Genomic DNA, 13,694 nt, shown 5'->3' with positions numbered 1-13,694 from the left:
GCGCTCTCCGGGTCTGGCATGTCGCCCCCTGGGAGCAGCGGCGGTGGGCGCTCGCCCGTGGCTCTGTGGCTTCCCGTCCCTGGATGGCCACATGGGCTGCGACTTGCCGGCCGGCTGGGGCAGAGTTAAGGCCGCCGCAGCGCCCGGCGCGGTGACAGCAGGAGGCGGCTGAGGGCGACCTTGGCCCGTCGCTCCCGTTGCTAAGTGCCTGGGTTTCTGAGCGCTCCAGGAGCGTCGCTTAGCAACGCCCGGATCCGGACGGGTGGACCCGGCTCGCTGCCCTGGGAGGGGCCTGGGCTCTTGCTCTCAGCGGCGCCCGTTGTGCACGTGCAGTGTGTGCCTGGGGGGCGTCGGGGGGGAAGACTAGCGGGTGGCGCTGCTACAGCCGGTCACAGGAAGAGCACAGTGTGGGAGTGGCCTGTGGAACGCACTGCCACAAGGTGCCACTGAGGCTGCAAGCCCGGGGAAGGTGCGGCTGTTGCTATTCAGAATGAGACGACCAAGCAAAGCCCAGGCTGGTCTGTGCCAGCTGCCTGGGGCCTGGGGCTGCTTCCCTGCTGTCTGGGTGTCTGGACTGGGGCTGCAGTCTAAGCTCGGGGGGTCCCGGGCCCGGGCTGCGGCCCAGACATCCACACAGCAGCCATTGAATCCCAGAGCCGGCAGGGCCCTCAAGAGGCCAGCAAGCCTGCTCCCCTGCCCTCCCGGCCGGGCCAAGCACCCTCCGGACCGGGGTGGGAACCTGCGGCCCCCGGCCCCCGCCTGGATCCGGGCCCCAAGGCTCAGGCCTCCCCCTGCAGGGCTGGAGCTCTCAATCTACTAGCCTGGGCCCCCCACGGCTCTGGAGTGCGACGGGGGACACACCCCAGGGGGGGCTTGGGGCTTTTTTGCTTCTCACTTGTTGTGATGGACCGGGCCGTGTCTGGGCACAGCTGAGGGCGTCCGCTCAGGGCGAATTGCTCAAATCTGGGCTCCTTACAGCCCCGACTGGCGACCTCTCCAAACAGGCCACAAACCAGTCGCACCGAGCGCTTCAGCTGCCTGCCTGAAGCCTCCCGAGCAAAACCCCTCCCACACCCCATCTCTCCCTGTGCCACAATCAGCCCCGGGCCTAACACAGGGGAGGGGTTAGACCCCAACCTCACCTCCCCCGAACAGGTTTCTCTGGTCCCAAGGAACCAGCCCCAGGTCCCAGCCAATTGACACTCTGGACCTTGCCCACAAATCGCGCTGAGCCGATCCTTCAGCGTCTGAATGTGAGCGGTGCCTCCCTGTCTCAGCAATCGGCGACTGACTTTGATCTGTCTGCGTAGGGTCAAGTACCCGTTCTCCAGATCCTAATGCTGCTCTGCCCCCCCCACCCCACCCCCCTTCCTCTTCCCTTTCTCTTCCCCTCTCCTGTTTATTTCTAGTTTTCATGCCCCTTCTCGTAACTCCGGTCATCGGGGGAAGGGGGCTGGGCCCACAAAAGCTCATGGTCCCATCGACACGTTTCGTTAGTCTTTACAGTGCCACCAGCATGGGTTTGTGAAGAACAAGTCATGCCAAACTAATCTGATAGCTTTCTTTGATAGGATAACGAGCCTTGTGGATAAGGGAGAAGCGGTGGATGTCATATACCTAGACTTTAGTAAGGCATTTGATACGGTCTCGCATGATATTCTTATTGATAAACTAGGCAAATATAACTTAGATAGGGCCACGATAAGGTGGGGGCATAATTGGCTGGATAACCGTAGTCAGAGAGTTGTTAACGGTTCTAAATCCTGCTGGAAAGGGATAACAAGTGGAGTTCCGCAAGGGTCTGTTTTGGGACCCGTACTGTTCAATATCTTCATCAATGATGTAGATATTGGGATAGAGAGTACGCTTAGTAAGTTTGCAGATGATACCAAACTGGGTGGGGTTGCAACTTCTTTGGAGGATAGGGACATAATTCAAAATGACCTTAGCAAGTTAGAGAAATGGTCAGAGGTAAACAGGATGAGGTTTAATAAAGAGAAATGCAAAGTGCTCCACTTAGGAAGGACCAATCAGTTCCATACATACAAGATGGGAAGCGACTGTCTAGGAAGGAGCATGGCGGAAAGGGATCTAGGGGTCATAGTGGACCACAAGTTGAATATGAGTCAACAGTGTGATGCTGTTGCAAAAAAAGCAAATATGATTCTAGGTTGTATCAACAGGTGTGTTGTAAGCAAAACTCGTGAAGTCATTCTGCCGCTCTACTCTGCACTAGTTAGGCCTCAGCTGGAGTACTGTGTCCAGTTCTGGGCGCCACATTTCAAGAAAGAGGTGGAGAAATTGGAAAGGGTACAGAGAAGAGCGACAAGAATGATTAAAGGTCTAGAGAACATGAGCTATGAAGCCAGGCGTCATGAACTGGGCTTGTTTAGTTTGGAAAAAAGAAGATTAAGGGGGGACATGAGAGCGGTTTTCAAATATCTAAAAGGGTGTCACAAGGAGGAAGGAGAAAATTTGTTCCTCTTGGTTTCTGAGGACAGGACAAGGAGTAATGGGCTTAAAGTGCAGCAGGGGAGGTTTAGATTGGACATTAGGAAAAAATTCCTAACTGTCAGGGTGGTCAAATATTGGAATAAATTGCCAAGGGAGGTGGTGGAATCTCCCTCTCTGGAGATATTTAAGAACAGGTTAGATAGACATCTGTCAGGGATGGTGTAGACGGAGCTTGGTCCTGCCTTGAGGGCGGGGGGCTGGACTCGATGACCTCTCGAGGTCCCTTCCAGTCCTATTATTCTCTGATTCTACCAGCCCATTGGTTGTTTGTTTCTGTAACAGACGAACTCAGCTACCCCCTGAAGATCTTAAAATCGAAAGGTTTATTATTAAAAGGAAGAAAAGCCTGAGCGGGGTTGTTAAGGAGAATACGTTACAAGCCTGTTCTCGATGCAGGCTCTAGCAGAGATGTTACAGCTGCTGGCTTAAAAGTCTCTGGTTACATCCTGTGGCAGGATGGATCCACGGTTCTTCCTGGCTCATTCCCTGCCAGGATGCTTCTGGGATGAGGAGCTGAACTCAAGACCAGACGGAGGGGCCACATGGCCTTGTACCTGCCCTGGCATCCTCCTGGCCAGAGCAGGTCACTGCAGGTCACATGGTGCTTCCACTATCCAAGTGTCCCAAGTCAGTCCCGTTCCTGAGGGGTGTATCGGCACCCACAGTCATTGTCTCCCTGCTAATGAGCACGGCCACCGGCATGCCTGGGCCCGTCGCTCAGGCCGTGGGGGTGGAAATCGGGGAAATCCGGCCTTGGATGGATACGCGTCAGCCCTCGCCCCCCCCCGCACCGGGTCCCTCTTGCACAGCCCCCGCCTGTACCGAGTCGCCCAGCCCCCCGCTGCTTCTGAGAAGCCCTGATCCCTGCTGCATCCTTGCTGGATCAGGGCTATGGAGCCAGGGGGTGGTGCCGGGGGCGGGGCTGTCTCTAGCGCAGGGTCGGGGATAAGGGCTATGGAGCCAGGGGGTGGTGCCGGGGGCGGGGCTGTCTCTAGCGCAGAGTCGGGGATAAGGGCTATGGAGCCAGGGGGTGGTGCCGGGGGCGGGGTTGTCTCTAGCACAGGGTCCGGGATCAGGGCTATGGAGCCAGGGGGCGGTGCCGGGGGCGGGGCTGTCTCTAGCGCAGGGTCGGGGATAAGGGCTATGGAGCCAGGGGGTGGTGCCGGAGGCGGAGCTGTCTCTAGCGCAGGGTCGGGGATAAGGGCTATGGAGCCAGGGGGTGGTTGCAGGAGGCGGGGCTGTCTCTAGCGCAGGGTCGGGGATAAGGGCTATGGAGCCAGGGGGTGGTGCCGGGGGCGGAGCTGTCTCTAGCACAGGGTCGGGGATCAGGGCTATGGAGCCAGGGGGCAGTGCCGGGGGCAGGGCTGTCTCTGGCACAGGGTCGGGGATCAGGGCTATGGAGCCAGGGGGCGGTGCCGGGGGCGTGGCTGTCTCTGGCGCAGGGTCCGGGATCAGGGTTATGGAGCCAGGGGGCAGTGCCGGGGGCGGGGCTGTCTCTGGCGCAGGGTCCGGGATCAGGGCTATGGAGCCAGGGGGTGGTGCTGGGGGCGGGGCTGTCTCTAGCGCAGGGTCCGGGATCAGGGCTATGGAGCCAGGGGGCGGTGCCGGGGGTGGGGCTGTCTCTAGCGCAGGGTCCGGGATCAGGACTATGGAGCCAGGGGCAGTGCCGGGGGCGGGGCTGTCTCTAGCGCAGGGTCAGGGATGGCTCGGGGGCCTCTGACGTGTCTCCCCTGTGGCAGATGAACCTGGTGCCGGCTGCTTCTACGACGGCGTGCTGCTCTACGCCCTGGCGCTCAACGAGACGCTGGCCGAGGGCGGCTCCAAGAAGGACGGCGCTCGCATCGTGCGGAAGATGCGGGACCGGAAGTTCCAGGGTACCGGCCTGGGGAGCCTGTGGGGGAGGGGCGGTGCCGCGTCCCTGTGCCAGCGGGGCCCATGGGCGCCCGGCCTGAGGGGGGAAGGGCCCTAGGCCCAGCTGCTGCTGGTCCTTGTTCGGGGGAGCTGGCACCGCGTGGTCCCCACGGCCCTTCTGGGTCCCCAGGTGCTCACCCCTCCCCTCCCCTCCCCTCCCCCCTGCAGGGGTCACGGGCCTGGTGAGCATGGACAGCAACAACGACCGGGAAACGGACTTCAGCCTGTGGGCGATGGGTGACCCCGCCAGCGGGGAGTACGAGGTGGGTGCGGGCGGGGGGGCGGGAGGCTGGGATTCCCACGCTCCGGGCTGGGGAGCTCCGGGGGGGGGGGGGCGGGAGGCTGGGATTCCCACGCTCCGGGCTGGGGGGCTCCCGGGGGGGCGGGAGGCTGGGATTCCCACGCTCCGGGCTGGGGGGCTGTCCGGGGGGGCGGGAGGCTGGGATTCCCACGCTCCGGGCTGGGGGGTTCCCGGGGGGGCGGGAGGCTGGGATTCCCACGCTCCGGGCTGGGGGGCTCCGGGGGGGGCGGGAGGCTGGGATTCCCACGCTCCGGGATGGGGGCTCCCGGGGGGGCGGGAGGCTGGATTCCCACGCTCCGGGCTGGGGGCTGCCCGGGGGGGCGGGAGGCTGGGATTCCCACGCTCCGGGCTGGGGGCTGCCCGGGGGGGGGGGCGGGAGGCTGGGATTCCCACGCTCCGGCTGGGGGGCTTCCGGGGCGGCGGTGGAGCAGAGGCCCAGCCGTGCCCTCTCTGTGCAGGTGGTCGGGCACTACGTGGGCGCGGAGAAGAGGCTGATCTGGCTGGGGAGACCCATCCGCTGGGTGAAGGGGGCGCCCCCCCTCGACAACCCCCCCTGCGTCTTCGATGCGGACGACCCCTCCTGTGACAAAAGTGGGTGTGAGGGGGGCTCCCCCCCCGGCCTGTCTCTGAGCCCCGGTGTCCCGCCTCCCGTTCGGCTGCCCTGGGGACAGGGGCCAGGGCTCCTGCCCCCCCTGCAGGAAAGTGCCCAGCTGGGCCAGGAGCCTGAGAGCTGTGGGCAGCCTGCTGCCCTGCCCGGCCTCCCAGGCCCCCCCCGGGCTGCAGCCCCCTGGACCCGTCCCCTGGGTACCGGGAGCCCACAGGCCTGTGGCTGCCCGGGCGACACGTGACGGGAGCCCCAAGGGAGGGGGCTGAGATTCGCCAGGGCGCAGGGCGAGCTGGGGGCCTGTGGGGAGCCCTGCCCCCCGACGAGCCCTGCCCCCCGACGAGCCCTGCCCCCGACGAGCCCTGCCCCTCGACGAGCCCTGCCCCCCGACGAGCCCTGAGCCCTGCCCCCCCGACGAGCCCTGCCCCCGACGAGCCCCCCTGCCCCCCGACGAGCCCTGAGCCCTGCCCCCCGACGAGCCCTGCCCCCTGACGAGCCCTGAGCCCTGCCCCCCGACGAGCCCTGCCCCGACGAGCCCTGAGCCCTGCCCCCCGACGAGCCCTGCCCCCTGACGAGCCCTGAGCCCTGCCCCCCGACGAGCCCTGCCCCCGACGAGCCCTGAGCCCTGCCCCCCGACGAGCCCTGCCCCCGACGAGCCCTGCCCCCCGACGAGCCCTGCCCCCCGCCCCCCGACGAGCCCTGCCCCCCGACGAGCCCTGCCCCCCGACGAGCCCTGCCCCCTGACGAGCCTGCGCTCCCGTCCGCAGCCCCGTCTCCACGCTGGCCATCGTGGCGCTGGGCACCGGCCTCACGCTCGTCATGTTCGGCATCTCCAGCTTCCTGATTTTCAGGTGAGACCCAGCCACGGTGCCCGCCCCCTGCTCCCGGGCCCTCACTGCCGGCGCCCCCTCCCCCGCTCCCGGGCCCTCACTGCCGGCGCCCCCCCCCCCCCGCTCCCGGGCCCTCACTGCCGGCGCCCCCTGCTCCCGGGCCCTCACTGCCGGCGCGCCCCCCCCCCGCTCCCGGGCCCTCACTGCCGGCGCCCCCCTGCTCCCGGGCCCTCACTGCCGGCGCCCCCCCCCCCCCGCTCCCGGGCCCTCACTGCCGGCGCCCCCCTGCTCCCGGGCCCTCACTGCCGGCGCCCCCCCGCTCCCGGGCCCTCACTGCCGGCGCCCCCCTGCTCCCGGGCCCTCACTGCCGGCGCGCCCCCCCCCCCGCTCCCGGGCCCTCACTGCCGGCGCCCCCCTGCTCCCGGGCCCTCACTGCCGGCGCCCCCCCCCCCGCTCCCGGGCCCTCACTGCCGGCGCCCCCCTGCTCCCGGGCCCTCACTGCCGGCGCCCCCCCGCTCCCGGGCCCTCACTGCCGGCGCCCCCCTGCTCCCGGGCCCTCACTGCCGGCGCGCCCCCCCCCCGCTCCCGGGCCCTCACTGCCGGCGCCCCCCCCCCTGCTCCCGGGCCCTCACTGCCGGCGCGCCCCCCCCCCCGCTCCCGGGCCCTCACTGCCGCGGCGCCCCCCCCCCCCCGCTCCCGGGCCCTCACTGCCGGCGCCCCCCCTCCCCCGCTCCCGGGCCCTCACTGCCGGCGCCCCCCTCCCCCGCTCCCGGGCCCTCACTGCCGGCGCCCCCCTCCCCCGCTCCCGGGCCCTCACTGCCGGCGCCCCCCTCCCCGCTCCCGGGCCCTCACTGCCGGCGCCCCCCTCCCCCGCTCCCGGGCCCTCACTGCCGGCGCCCCCCCCCGGTCCCAGGCCACTGCTGGCACCCCCCTGCTCCCGGGCCCTCGCTCCCGGCGCCCCCCCCGCTCCCAGGCCACTGCTGGCACCCCCCTGCTCCCGGAGACCCCGGCCAGGCTCTTCCCCAGCGACCAGGTTGGGGCTCATCCCTGGGCCCAGCCTCCGGGCTCCCAGGCCGCCTGCACCCCAGCCGGGTCAGATCCCGGCCCCCGGGGGAGAAGGGCCCGTGTCCCATCCCCCCACAGCCAGGCCGTGTGCGTGGGGGGCTCCTCGGCAGCCCCTCAGCAGGAGCCAGACGCCGAGGGGTCACTGCAGTGAACCAGGCGGGTCTGGGGCAGCGCTGGGGGGCGGGTCCGGGCGAGGGGCTCAGAGCCAGCCTGGGTCCCCCCCGCACGGCACCGAACCAGCCTCACCCAGCGCCCCCCCGGCCGGCAAGGAGCCCCCCCAGCAATTCTCCTGCCCGGGGTGGGAACTGGTTTTGGGTCGGGGGCCGCTGACGCCCAAAAGACTCAGTCGGGGGCCGCCCCCCCCAAGCCGAGGGCCCTCCCCATGTTCCCCCAGAGCCGGGGCCCGGCCCCCCCCGCTCTGAGCTCCAGCCCCGCGGGGGGGAGGGAGGGGGCAGGGCCCAGCCTGGAGCCTGGCAGGTCCGGGGCGGGTGGGTCCCTCGGTGCCTGTGGGCCGGGCGGGGGAGGGGTGGCTGGGCGGCTCCTGCTCTGACCCAGCCTGGCTGCGCCGCGTTCCCAGACCGGGGGGGGGGTCGGTTTCGTCTCTCGTGCGAGGGGGCCCCCGACTGGCTTGTCTGGGGGTTGGTGCCCCCCCGTGTGTCACCCTCAGGCGGGGGGCTCCGTGCGGCAGGGCCGGTTAGCACAGAGCATTGGGGTGACCCCCCGCGGCAGGGGGCCAGGCCCTTGGCCCCCCCCCCAGCCAGGGCCGAGGAGCCGGATGCAGCGCAGCTCGGGACCGTGCCGGCAGTGGCCCCTCCCGTCTGCCCTCTCGCCGCGGCCCCCACTGAGGCCGGGGGTCTGGGGATGCTGCTCCCAGGGACAGCGCCCCTCCCCCCCTTTGGCTCACGGTCACAGGGCCCCAGGGTGCACCGCGCACGTCGGCACCCGCGCACGGCTCTGGCACCGGGGTCTGTCCCCGCCCTGGGGCCAGGGCCTTGGGGACCCCCCAGAGGTGTCACCCCGACGCCCTGCGCCCCCAGGAAGCTGCTGCTGGAGAAGGAGCTGGCCAGCATGCTGTGGCGGATCCGCTGGGAGGAGCTGCAGTTCGGCAGTGCCGAGCGCTACCACAAAGGGGCCGGCAGCCGGCTCACCCTGTCGCTGGTGAGAACGCCCGTCCCCTCGCCCCGCGCCTTCCCGGGGAGCCCTGTGCCTCGCCCCCCTCGCCCCCCTCAGCCCCCCTCGGCCTCCCTCGGCCCCCTCGGCCTCCGTCAGCCCCCCTCGGCCCCCCTCGGCCTCCCTCCGCCTCCCTCGGCCCCCTCGGCCTCCGTCAGCCCCCCTTGGCCCCCTCGGCCTCCGTCAGCCCCCTCGGCCCCCCTCAGCCCCCCTTGGCCTCCTCAGCCTCCCTCGGCCCCCCTCGGCCTCCGTCAGCCCCCCTTGGCCCCCCCTCGGCCTCCGTCAGCCCCCTCGGCCCCCCTCAGCCCCCCTTGGCCTCCCTCAGCCTCCCTCGGCCCCCCTCGGCCTCCATCAGCCCCCCTCGGCCTCCCTCGGCCCCCTCGGCCTCCGTCAGCCCCCCTCGGCCTCCCTCGGCCCCCCCTCGGCCTCCGTCGCCTCCCTCGGCCCCCCTCGGCCTCCGTCAGCCCCCCTCGGCCTCCCTCGGCCCCCTCGGCCTCCGTCAGCCCCCCTCGGCCCCCCTCGGCCTCCCTCCGCCTCCCTCGGCCCCCCTCGGCCTCCGTCAGCCCCCTTGGCCCCCCTCGGCCTCCGTCAGCCCCCCTCGGCCCCCCTCAGCCCCCCTTGGCCTCCCTCAGCCTCCTCGGCCCCCTCGGCCTCCGTCAGCCCCCCTCGGCCTCCTCGGCCCCCTCGGCCTCCGTCAGCCCCCCTCGGCCTCCCTCGGCCCCCCCTCGGCCTCCGTCGGCCTCCCTCGGCCCCCCCTCGGCCTCCGTCAGCCCCCCTCGGCCTCCCTCGGCCCCCTCGGCCCCCGTCAGCCCCCCTCGGCCCCCTCGGCCTCCGTCGGCCCCCCTCGGCCTCCGTCGGCCCCCCTCGGCCCCGTCAGCCCCCTCAGCCCCGTCAGCCCCCCCGGCCCCCTCGGCCCCCCTCGGCCTCCGTCAGCCCCCCACGGCCCCCCTCGGCCCCCTCGGCCCCCGTCGGCCCCCCTCGGCCCCCGTCAGCCCCCCTCAGCCCCCGTCAGCCCCCCTCGGCCCCCTCGGCCCCCGTCAGCCCCCCACGGCCCCCGTCAGCCCCCCTCGGCCCCCACGGCCCCCGTCAGCCCCCCACGCCCCCCTCGGCCCCCCTCGGCGCCCCTCAGCCTTCCTCAGCCCCCCCTCGGCCCATCCCCTCGGCCATCCCTCGTCCTCCCTCAGCCCCCTCAACCCCCCTCGGCGCCCCTCAGCCTCCTCAGCCCCCTCAGCCCCCTCGGCCCCCTCGGCCCCCTCGGCCTCCCTCAGCCCCCTCAACCCTCCTCGGCCCCCCTCAGTGCCCCACGCAGGACCTGGCCAGGTGCCTCCCCAGCCAGCCCCCGTGGCTCCTGGAACGCCCCCGTCACCTGCAGGCGCCCACGGACCATCCCGACTTGTCCCCTCCCTGCCAGGCCCTGCACCGCCCCCCCCCCCCCCCCCCCCCCCCCCGCTAACGCCCTGTTCCCTCCAGCGGGGCTCCAGCTACGGCTCCCTCATGACGGCCCATCGGCAAGTACCAGATCTTCGCCCACACCGCCACTTCAAGGTGAGTCCAGGGGCATCGTGCCCTTTGCGCCCCCCCCCCGCACCCCTGCCCCGCGCCCCCCCTGCGCCCTGCCCCGCCCCCCCGCCCCGACCTGTCCCTGCCCCGCCCCCCTGCGCCCTGCCCCGCCCCCGCCCCAACCTGTCCCTGCCCCGCCCCGACCTGTCCCTGCCCCGCCCACTGCGCCCCTGCCCGCCCCGCCGACCTGACCTGTCCCTGCCCCGCCCCCCTGCGTCCCTGCCCCGCCCCCTGCCCCGCACCCCCACTCTGTGCCCCCACCCTGCGGCCCCTGCCCCGCACTGACCTGTCCTACCCCGCACCCCCACCCTGCGCCCCCACCCTGCGCCCCTCCCCGCTGACCTATCCCTGCCCTTCCTGCCCCGCGCCCCTGCCCCACACTCCGCCCCCCGCCCAGCCCCATGCTGACCTGTCCCCGCCCCCAGGGGAACGTGGTGGCGATCAAGCACACGAACAAGAAGCGGATCGAGCTGACGCGCCAGGTGCTCTTCGAGCTCAAACACGTAGGTACCGGGCCGGGCCGGGGAGGGGACCCGGCTGCTCGGAGCCCGGCCTGTGGCCCCCACGAGACACGGCGGGGCCCGGGGCTAGGAGCCGCCGGCGTCCTTTGCATTGGCAGTGCAGGGCCCCCCCGCCAGCCCGGGGCCCCGATGCTCAGGGTCCCGCCTCTGCCTCGGCCCTAGATGCGAGACATCCAGTTCAACCACCTGACCCGGTTCATCGGCGCCTGCATCGACCCCCCCAACATCTGCATCGTGACGGAGTACTGCCCCCGGGGCAGCCTGCAGGTGAGCCGGCGCGGGGAGCTGCGGCGCCGGCCTCGGGGGGGCGGGGGAGGGGCGCGCGGGCGGGGGAGTCGCCTGGTCGGGGGAGGGGCGCGCGGGGGGGGAGTCGCCTGGTCGGGGGAGGGGCGCGCGGGGGGGGAGTCGCCTGGTCGGAGGAGGGGCACGCGGGGGGGGGGGAGTCGCCTGGTCGGGGGAGGGGCCTGGTCGGGGGAGGGGCGCGCGGGCGGGGGAGTCGCCTGGTCGGGGGAGGGGCACGCTGGGGGGGGAGTCGCCTGGTCGGGGGAGGGGCCTGGTCGGGGGAGGGGCGCGCGGGCGGGGGAGTCGCCTGGTCGGGGGAGGGGCACGCTGGGGGGGGAGTCGCCAGGTCGGGGGAGGGGCCTGGTCGGGGGAGGGGCGCGCGGGCGGGGGAGGTCGCCTGGTCGGGGGAGGGGCGCGCGGAGCGGGGGAGTCGCCTCGACGCAGGGAGCCGGAGCCGGAGCCGGAGCCGCACGTCCGGCCGCTGCAGGAGCGTCGGGCGGGTCGGCCGCCCGGGGCGCACGAGGCGGGTGCGGGCGAGTTAGCCCCTGGCCTGGCGGCTGGTACTTGCCCAGGGCCGGTGGGCGAGACCGGGCCCCAGTCACTGGGCAAGCAGAGGCAGCTCCAGGCCGGGGGCCGCCGCTTCCAGAGGGCTCCCCAGCGCGGAGGGGAGCTGGAGCTGGAGGAACATGCCGGAGCCAGGGGTGGGGTTGGCAGCGAGTTTGCTGCTGGCCCAGACGACCCGCCATCGGGCGGGGGCGGGGAGGCATCGGGTCAGAAACGGGAGCCGGCGGGGGGCAGGGCCTGGGCCGTGTGACAACCCCCAGCACAGGCCAGGGAGCCCGGCTGGGACCCGGAGCCTGCCTGAGGCCCCCCTCCGCCCCCCCAGGACATCCTGGAGAACGAGAGCATCAACCTGGACTGGATGTTCGCTACTCGCTCATCAACGACATCGTGAAGGTAGGAGCGTGGGGCGGGCGCGTCCCGGAGCCAGGCCCCCCCCCGCCATGGGCTCCGGTGCCCCCCAGCGAGCATCACGGCCCTGCGGGCGCCCCTCCCTGCTCAGAGCTGGGGGGACCCCCTTATCCCCACCCCACCCACGAGGAGGGTGCAACGCTCCCCCATCTGCCCCGGTACCAGCCCCCTCGCCAGGCCAGGACACTGGCAACCCCTTGGCCGCCGTGGCTGGGACCTGCCAGCTCTGTCGCTCTGCCCCGATGGGCTGCCCCAGGCAGGGGGGCCAGGCTGGTCGGACGCCCGGGGCCTCAGCAGCGTGTCTGGCGCAGGGAATCCCAGGCAGGGGGGCCAGGCTGGTCGGAACGCCCGGGGCCTCAGCAGCGTGTCTGGCGCAGGGAATGGCCTTTCTGCACAACAGCATCATCGGGTACCACGGCAGCCTCAAGTCCTCCAACTGCGTGGTGGACAGTCGCTTCGTGCTCAAGATCACGGACTACGGGCTGGCCAGCTTCCGCGCCAGCTGCGACGCCGAGGACAGCCACGCGCTGTACGCCAGTGAGTGCCCTGGGGCGCTGCCCCCCTCCCCGGAGCCTGCCCCGTCCCCATCCTTCTCCGGAGCCTGCCCCTCTCCGGCCTCCCCGGAGCCTGCTCCGTCCCCATCCTTCTCCGGAGCCTGCCCCCTCCCCATCCTTCTCCGGAGCCTGCCCCCTCCCCATCCTTCTCCAGAGCCTGCCCCTCTCCGGCCTCCCCGGAGCCTGCCCCGTCCCCATCCTTCTCCGGAGCCTGCCCCTCTCCGGCCTCCCCGGAGCCTGCTCCGTCCCCATCCTTCTCCGGAGCCTGCCCCCTCCCCATCCTTCTCCGGAGCCTGCCCCCTCCCCATCCTTCCCCGGAGCCTGCCCCCTCCCCATCCTTCTCCGGAGCCTGCCCCTCTCCGGCCTCCCCGGAGCCTGCCCCGTCCCCATCCTTCTCCGGAGCCTGCCCCGTCCCCATCCTTCTCCGGAGCCTGCCCCTCTCCGGCCTCCCCGGAGCCTGCCCCGTCCCCATCCTTCTCCGGAGCCTGCCCCGTCCCCATCCTTCTCCGGAGCCTGCCCCTCTCCGGCCTCCCCGGAGCCTGCCCCCTCCCCATCCTTCTCCAGAGCCTGCCCCCTCCCCATCCTTCCCCGGAGCCTGCCCCTCTCCGGCCTCCCTGGAGCCTGCTCCCTCCCCATCCTTCTCCGGAGCCTGCCCCTCCCCATCCTTCTCCGGAGCCTGCCCGTCCCCATCCTTCTCTGGAGCCTGCCCCCTCCCTGTTGGGGGGAGAAGGGGCCCGGTGCTGGGGACGTGGGTCCCGCCTGGACCTGGCTGTGCCCTTGCTCCCCAGAGAAGCTGTGGACGGCTCCGGAGCTGCTGCAGAAGGGGCCCCTGGCTCCCCAGGCCATGCAGAAGGCCGACGTGTACAGCTTCGGCATCATCCTGCAGGAGATCGCCCTGCGCAAACGGGCCCTTCTACATCGAGGGCATGGACCTGAGCCCCAAGGGTGAGGGGCGGGGTCCCTACAGTGAGTGGGGGTTGGGCCCCTAGGGTCAGGGTGGCAGGGTCCTGGACCCCGAGCGCGGGGGGGGCAGTGCGGGGCCGGGGCCCTAGGAGGGGGGGGCAGGACCCCGAGCGCGGGGGGGGCAGTGCGGGGCCGGGGGCCCTAGGAGGGGGGGGCAGGACCCCGAGCGCGAGGGGGGCAGTGCGGGGCCGGGGCCCTGGGGGGGGCAGTGCGGGGTCGGGGCCCTGAGGGGGGCAGTGCGGGGCTGGGCCCCTGGGGGGGGCAGTGCGGGGCCGGGCCCCTGGGGGGGGCAGTGCGGGGTCGGGGCCCTGGGGGGGGCAGTGCGGAGGGGGGCAGTGCGGGGCCGGGCCCCTGGGGGGGGCAGTGCGGGGTCGGGGCCCTGGGGGGGGCAGTGCGGAGGGGGGCAGTGCGCGGCCGGGCCCCTGGGGGGGGCAGTGCGGGGCCGGG

The 13,694-nt window shown here is 71.9% G+C and overlaps 1 protein-coding gene across 1 annotated transcript in view; it reads left to right on the top strand.

Moving 5' to 3' along the window:
- Positions 1-13,288, top strand: part of LOC142825979 (atrial natriuretic peptide receptor 2-like) — a 40,144-nt gene extending 26,856 nt beyond the window's left edge. The window contains 13 exon segments of the mRNA XM_075918337.1: positions 4,254-4,388; positions 4,594-4,688; positions 5,185-5,321; positions 6,098-6,181; positions 8,263-8,383; positions 9,866-9,940; positions 10,381-10,458; positions 10,639-10,743; positions 11,645-11,684; positions 11,687-11,715; positions 12,108-12,267; positions 13,073-13,185; positions 13,187-13,288. Coding sequence (XP_075774452.1) covers positions 4,254-4,388; positions 4,594-4,688; positions 5,185-5,321; positions 6,098-6,181; positions 8,263-8,383; positions 9,866-9,940; positions 10,381-10,458; positions 10,639-10,743; positions 11,645-11,684; positions 11,687-11,715; positions 12,108-12,267; positions 13,073-13,185; positions 13,187-13,273 — 1,259 coding nt within the window. The 3' untranslated portion in view covers positions 13,274-13,288.
- The last annotated feature ends 406 nt before the right edge of the window (positions 13,289-13,694 follow it).

Source organism: Pelodiscus sinensis, unplaced genomic scaffold (assembly GCF_049634645.1).
Source record: "Pelodiscus sinensis isolate JC-2024 unplaced genomic scaffold, ASM4963464v1 ctg169, whole genome shotgun sequence".
NCBI classification, from domain to species: Eukaryota; Metazoa; Chordata; order Testudines; family Trionychidae; genus Pelodiscus; species Pelodiscus sinensis.
This window is presented reverse-complemented; position numbering and strand designations above follow the sequence as displayed.